This window comes from Dreissena polymorpha, chromosome 5 (assembly GCF_020536995.1).
Source record: "Dreissena polymorpha isolate Duluth1 chromosome 5, UMN_Dpol_1.0, whole genome shotgun sequence".
NCBI lineage: Eukaryota > Metazoa > Mollusca > Bivalvia > Myida > Dreissenidae > Dreissena > Dreissena polymorpha.
In genome coordinates, this window is record NC_068359.1 from 121,563,925 (window position 1) to 121,571,706 (window position 7,782).

Here is a 7,782-nt window from a genome sequence, read left to right on the forward strand (position 1 = left end):
ACAACGTGTCCCTACATTTTAATCAAGTATCTCATTGATTTAAGTAATTAGCAATTAGTAATTGAGGATTATCATACAGTTATCATTTGTCTTGACTTTCTGTGCAACACTAGCGAGTGCAATGACTATATCGATATTTAAGATTTATTGCCCCATCGATGACGTCATTTAACTTCTGTAGTGCGGCTGTGGTGATTTTATTTTTTAAACAAACGTTTTTGTGATTTATGACTTTAAACTAGAATAAAATATGTACGTTCTTGGTATCAAATTGTTTGTTTTGTTGAACATGATTCATGTTGATAGATATTGTTGACTTTATTACAAATCCCACGTAACTCCAAACATTGACTGATATAAGAACTTCCTGTTGACCATGATGTAAAAAATATATCAGGCAACGTGATATCAGGCAGATATCAATGCGGTGGTATGATAAATATATATAACGATACATCGTGTATACGTGTTTTAGCTAATCGGTGCATACGCTATAGTTGAGGTGAAGGTTAAGATTAACATAAATACTTTTCATGCATTCATAAGTGTGCACTTCAGTCAACACATTTGGTTTATCAAGATTCTCGTTTTCTATCAGTTCGTCCGGAACAGTCTGCAGAGTGGCTCTTGGGGAGTGGAAGAGTGTCAGGGAAGTTACCCCTTCCAGGGCAAAAATGTTAACGTGTCGATCGTGGTTCATGCTGGATATTATTCGGTTAAGACATACACATAAGTACCGGATTTGCAACAATAAAAACCAATCGTGCTAGTAATCAAAGTGAACGTGCGTTTTGTAGTTTAGAAACGAAAAAAAACTATTATATTTGGGGCTTTAGAGCGAAACTTTGTTATCATCTGAATCAAAACATCATGTTAATGTTAAACCTCGTAAAATGTCTTTTGTATACATTTTGTAAGAAATTGTATCTCCTGTTTTTAGAGTATTAGAACTATATGGCAAAAGTCCTAAAGTAGCTAGGTTAAACTGGAAAAACAAGTTATTAAGTACGTATCTAAAATTAGCATACCGCCACGTTCCCTTTGTATGACATTTCCGTTGATCTGCATTGCGTACTCAGGTGATGGTGAACTGCCGCCACTTCTGCGACTACAACCATCGCATCCATCTATACCGGGACCCGTATCCGGGAAATCGTCTTTGAGACATCAACGGGATACCCCCATCCGGTGAAAGGCTGTTAAGGACACGTTAAATAAAGTGTCTGCGACGGTTTCCATTCCGCATTAGCGTCGGAGCAAAGTAGCAGCTCAGACATGAGTCAGAAGAAAAATGATCAAATCCGGAGTAAACGTATTGAGTCCCACACTATTTAAAAACTCTGTTATTGAAATCGTTATAATAAATTATACATAATGACGTGTCATTTTAATGTCTTATGTAGACGTGAATGATATAGATTCGTTCATTTCGAAAATATCGATGTCTTGTTAATAAGACTCGATCACTTATCATTTCGACTTACTACTACACTAAATCACGTTACGACATCCAAATATTTTATTTCTATTTACGGAATCCAAATATTGCAGGAAAATTAATAAATATCCATTTCAAGACCATTACTCGCACATGAAGAATATGCGTACATTTTTGATAGCATATGTTTGTAATAATACAAATATCGCAAATTTGTTCAATAAAATCTGCGTCATTACATAGCGCCCTCATTAAAGCGTAAGTTATTCATAAGCCAATTTTCAGTTTTGGTGTAGAAATAGTAGAAAATCATACATAACAAGTGTAGGATATACAACATTGACTGTAACACGTGGCGTGCGCATGTTGTATTGATTTTGTTAACACCTGTTCTATTATTGTCATGGTCATCTTCTATTTCAGGCTCCCGTATACCCCGGTATTCCAACCGGATCTTCTGGGCCTGTCGGGTCGATTCTTCATCCGGTGCGTAAACACGTTTATCTCTTTCTGATCAGACCACGTGTGATATTCGGACATAATTGATTGGCGTATGTAGCGTCACGTGACGGATAATAATTACACTTATTTATACGGTCTAGAAATTCCGTTAAGTAGGGACGTTCACATGATAATAAATTTAGTTTTGATGTATTTCCTTTGACTCATAAATGCATTCAAGTAAAAACAAAATTTATGTTAATATGCACGGTTAACATCCACGTCATCACTTTGATTTCAAAATTGTGATCATTTTATGTTTATATTTTATTTTATATTGTACATATAGATAAATATGTATTTTATATGTGTCAAATATTTTCATAAATCGTTCAGCCCGTTCCGTTCGTACACAACGTGGGAACCGTCTATCCGGGAAGGATGATTTTCATCATCCTAATCCCAGCAGGTTAATATATTGAAATTATTAATAAATTTATATAAATGTTGATACATTTAAACATAAGTTAAAATGTACATGTAGCTGCATGAAGTTGAAATGTAAACATGACCGACAAATGGAGACCAAGACAAATATAAATCTAGAATTATCTCAACATCAGATTCACCGTCAACTTCGAGAGCAAGCCGAACGGGCCGGACATTGCCTTCCACTGCGACTTCCGTTTCAACTTCGGTGAGAATCATAACGTGATCGTGCGCAACACGCAGACGAACAATAAGTGGGGACCAGAAGAGCGCGCCGTCAGTAACTTCCCCTTGCTCCAGAATGTCTTTTTTGAGATGATATTCCTCGTGGAGCAGCATTGCTTTAAGGTATGTGTTTTCTGGATTTGGTTACATTCAATTGTTTGGAATAATTAAACATTTGATCACCAATAGTCCAGTGACAAGTAAATCTAAAGCAATATTGACATCCAAGAGAACCTGCAGAATGTAGACTCTTGTCACCCCTCTATAGTCCTTTGTTTAAGACAAATTAATAATTGACCTTCCCAGTCTAAAAAAATCCCACTAAATACACCGACTTTATCCATAAAAACTTATTCAAAGACGATACAACGCCTTGAAATGACAATGATAATAATCAGGAAGAAGAATACATGGTGTATAAGGCAAGATTAACAAACTACACTTCAACACCGTTATTTCGAACACCGATAATCCGAAGTCACCGTTATTTCGAAGTATTATTCGGGTCCCGATTTTGGTTCTTCTTTGTTTTATGTAAAATTTCATTGTTAATCCGAACTTCGTTAAACCGAAGAAATCGTTATTTCGAAGTCATTCAGTCGGTCCTAACACTATAATTCGCACCTTATTATCAATCTTTAATCCGAAGTCAAAACTGCAAAATACTGAGCGTATTTTCACACCTTGTCGTGGCGCGTCAAAAGCCGATAATTACACCTTTGTCGTCTGTGCGAAAGCTGGTGTTCAGAGAGACATCGCGTATTAGTTAAAAAAAGTTTAATCATTTTCGAAAATGTATTCATACGTTTGTATGTCTGATAATTTATGCTATTCGTTATATTTTATATGTTCTGTAATTATACAAAAATAAAAACAAGAAAAATAATATTTTTATTCCTCCGTTTGTTACAAGTGAAAATCTATTGCTATATGACTAGTTTACGCTTTTAAGTAAGCGTGTAACCGAACCATGCGACTTCCACTTTTACAAAATCAAAGAAGTCTTCTGTCAAATGTTTATTTCGAATTATCGTTAATCCGAAGTTTTTTTAACGGTCCCGACGACTTCGAAATAACGGTGTTGAAGTGTACTCCTTCTTATTTATGAAAACTGTTCACAGCTGTGCCAGTACGAAGTTTATACAACAGTGTGACTAATTGTCACTCAACTGACGACTACCATACCTAAATGTAAAGTAAAGCGAATGAACGTTTACTTGTCCATAGTCAAATCCCGCACAAGCTATTTATTTGAGTCGGTAGGTTATAACGCGAATCCGTTATTAACAGAACACCTTTGTCTTAATGGTTAAAAGCTTAATGGTTTTACACTTGATACACATGCTTCAAATCAGGTTGGTCAAGCAAAATTTGAAAGAAAGAAAAACAGATTAACAAGACCTAAATTTTGAGCTCGAAATCTCACAAAAACTCTCCATGAATGCTCATTTTAAAAATAACTTAGCCAGAAGCGGTGTCTTGATTGATCATGTCTTACTATGGTTTTTAAGTTTGCCAATCATTCGACGAATAAAGCAACGTTTATAAACTTTGTCATTTCATAAATCATGCACACACAATTACATCATTTAACCGTTCCAAACCTGTGATCCCCAGCTTTAAGTGGTTTATTGTATGTATTGTTTTGTGTAAGCAATTTGTCCCCTGCTATTTAAGGTTTTTTGAAGGTCGCCGTGGCGGAATGGATATGGTTTCCGCCTAGCGACTGGGAGGTCACGGGTTCGATGCCCACTGAGGGAGCTTTATTTAGATCTCCCTCAAAGACACTAAGCACTGGTTCTTGGCCCCGGAAACGGACTCGACAGCGTTTCAATACGCCTGAGGCTTTCGAGGCAATCCAGATAAAATTAATAAGTTTAAAACTGTCTTAGGGACTTGCTCTACGAATTTCGTATTTTTTAATATTGCTTTAATTAAATTACTACAATCACTGTTAGGAATAAATATCATATAACACACAAATATTAAACAATTGACATGGTGGTTAAATCCGTGATCTTTAGAAGCAAAATCATATATGCTACCACTAAACCACGAAGGCTGTTTAAAGGTCAAGACCAAGGTCATCCTTCAAGGTCAAACGTCAAAAAAACAAATCCAAGGGAAGTAATAAGCTTTAAAGGGAGATGATTATCTGTACCTGCCAAATGATTTTTTTTAAATAAATCAAAACGGCGCAGTAGGGGGCATTGTGTTTCTGACAAACACATCTCTTGTTATTGGCTAAAATTAAATAATATATTAAAAGGCGATTACAAAAAAGTATTCTCTTATATAGCCCCTGGCGCTCATTTTAGTGGAACTGTCTGTCTGTCTGTCTGTCTGTCTGTCTGTCTGTCTGTCTGTCTGTTTGTCTGTCTGTCTGTCTGTCAGTTTGTTCGTCCATCCGAAAACTTTAACATTGGCCATTACTTTTGCAATATTGAAGATAGAAACTTGATATTTGGCATGCATGTGTATCTCACGGAGCTGCACATATTGAGTGGTGAAATTTCAAGGTCAAGATCATCCTTCAAGGTCAGAAGTCAAACAACAAAATATAAGAGAAGTTACAAGCTTTACAGGGAGATAATTTCTAATTTATATCATTTGGCAGGTACAGATCATTTTCACAAGTGAAGTAATCTTTTTACAGGGACATAATAACACAAATTTTAAATCAAAGCGGCGCAGTAGGGGGCATTGTGTTTCTGACAAACACATCTCTTGTTTGTACATACATATATGCAGATAATTTTAAAGAATGTAGACAATTAAATAAAGCACGCGTTCCTTTGATTTATACCGTATACATTGAAAAGTTGTGTTATTTGTATTTTGTTCAGGCAAATTGCGGCGAAACATCAATTTCCCGTGTTGTGCAGGTTTCAGATAACAACGTCCATCTTCTGGAATACAAACATGGGCTGCAGCCACTGAGAAAATTAACGTTTCTGCGAATAGATGGTATCGTCATAATCACGCAAGTGCGCTACCAGTGACAACATTGAAATCATGTCATTAGATTCCACTGAACATACCGGAGCGATTGAAAACATTTCAGCGAATGAGTTTAATTTTACTTATTCGGAATAGTTGTCCTTTTAAAGATATATGTTAGCACATGAATGTTGAGTTTTTTTTACATAACTATGTATTAGATATTGGTGTTTGTATATGCATGTATATCATCCTCACTATGTGAATTGTAATATCATTGATTAGGAAGCCAAAGAGAATGTTAATGTTGCGCTAAATGCTAAGCTTCATATATTGAAACGTAAGTTGAAACACGCTTGCAAAAGTTAAGCTACCCAAACATAAGCCGCATAAAATGTTCGTTTTAGACGTCAGTCTTTGAGTGTATTTTGTTCTGAGCTTGAAAATGCGTCATTATAGTGATATGGATCACGCTGATTGATTCACATGACCCGCGCACTTAAATAAGCTTTATTTATTTACTGACCGTTGGGGGGTTGAGATAACATTATTTCGCTCGTACACCTTATTTATCAGAAATAACATTGATCAATTGACCACTCACGAAAGAAACGATCGCTACGGCCACTTGGCTTTGTTGGTTAACAATTGTTATAACGTTCTTGCGATATTTTTTTTGTTTGTCCAATACTTTGATTGACAGCTAACGATTGCCAAATTCAGCTCAGATAAGACCACCGAAAAGGTTGAATATTATGAAAATCTAATGCGGGATGATGTCGCGTTTCATGTTTACCTTTATTCGTTCGCTTTTATCATATTTATCAAAGTCTTATTAAAGGATAGTTACTTTCTTGATGCCATTTTATAACAGTCTAAAACATATTATTGTTGAATTGGTAATACGCAATATGTTTCACACACGCAAGAGGAAAATGGTCAGATTGACACATTTAACAGTTTGAGGAATATAAATGGCTTACTTTTAAATTTGTGTCAGTACCACATTGGTCACATATTTTTTTTTCAGCTTATTAAAAAATTAAAAGTTAATGGCTTTAAAAAAATAATAAGCGTAAGCGTCGTCTCAAACATAATCGTCATAAGAATTAGGCATGCGCATGTGAATATGAGCTACCATATATCACACGTAAGTGACACGAAATCCTATGTTTAAGGCCAAATACGATCTGAGATGTTTTCAGAACAGATAACAGTTTGACATTTGAATTTGAAAATTCGAAATACATTATTACTCCATACGAACGGTTATCAGAATGTCGCTGACAAAAGAGTGTTATACTATTAAAAAAACGTTTATATTCCAGTACGAAAAAAAACATTCATCACGCGGTTTTTAACAGTACCTCATGTAGACGTGCCTTTTATTACAAAAGGTGAACTTTAATGTGTTCGATTGAAATTCATAATCGCATGCATGCTCATCCAAACGCATTAAACTTCACATACACATTCATTTAAAGATGGAACTATGACGAAAGCAAAATTAAATTAATATACTTAACTTAAAAAAAGGAATAACTCAGGCCTGTTCCGTTATCAAATAAGAAAACATTAGGGGGATATGCCTGCTTTCGAAAAATAATCTGTTTTTTATTTGGCGTACCCTATTTTCACTTGGAATTTTAATTACGTTTAAAGTATAACCGACGCGTTTCTGAACAAATTAGTAAAAAATGTGTAAATGTAAAAGTTTAACACTTGTATTGTATTGCAATATTCAAGCACATAGGTTAACTTTTTTAACCTATCTGAAACATTAAGGTTACGTGACAAAATAAAATATTCCACCAACGTATATTGGCACTTGTATATAAAACATTTTGAACTGTAACTTTGTTGTTTTTATAGGTTTTTTCACTTTCTTTAACAAAGTTTTTTTATTATAATTATTTGATGATATTTGTGCATGCTTTCGATAAATGATTAGACTCATGTGCATATCACTTACATTTTTGTATGATATAATTCAATGGAATAGCGAATGTTTATGATCATGTTCCAAACTGTTTAATATGGTTTTAATATGACACATTACAGTTTTGATATCCATTTTAAATGTGTGTGTTTAAAGCATCTGTAAGTGAATTTATACATAGGTTATTCTACTAAACACTCTTAAAGCATGTGCACATAAATGCAGGTTAATGTACAATGATTACCTGGGTGCACCGATCAACGACTTCAGCTTAACATCGGCAAATGACCAACTCGAATTCCTAACATTT

At 34.8% G+C, this 7,782-nt stretch overlaps 1 protein-coding gene across 1 annotated transcript; it reads left to right on the forward strand.

Annotated features, from left to right (window-relative positions):
- Positions 1 to 562: 562 nt before the first annotated feature.
- LOC127880574 (galectin-5-like) lies at positions 563 to 7,353 on the forward strand. The gene is made up of 5 exons (XM_052427891.1): positions 563 to 1,312; positions 1,862 to 1,924; positions 2,276 to 2,348; positions 2,503 to 2,716; positions 5,479 to 7,353. The coding sequence occupies exons 1-5, from the start codon at positions 1,276 to 1,278 to the stop codon at positions 5,593 to 5,595; spliced, it is 504 nt and encodes a 167-aa protein (XP_052283851.1). The 5' UTR covers positions 563 to 1,275; the 3' UTR covers positions 5,596 to 7,353.
- Positions 7,354 to 7,782: the final 429 nt, after the last annotated feature.

Coding starts and splice junctions, on each gene's coding strand:
- LOC127880574 (XM_052427891.1), top strand. CDS start 1,276: ATGAGTCAGAAGAAAAATGATCAAATCCGGAGTAAAC. Junction 2,349..2,502: donor CATCATCCTAATCCCAGCAG/GTTAATATATTG, acceptor TCTCAACATCAG/ATTCACCGTCAACTTCGAGA. Junction 2,717..5,478: donor TGGAGCAGCATTGCTTTAAG/GTATGTGTTTTC, acceptor CGTGTTGTGCAG/GTTTCAGATAACAACGTCCA.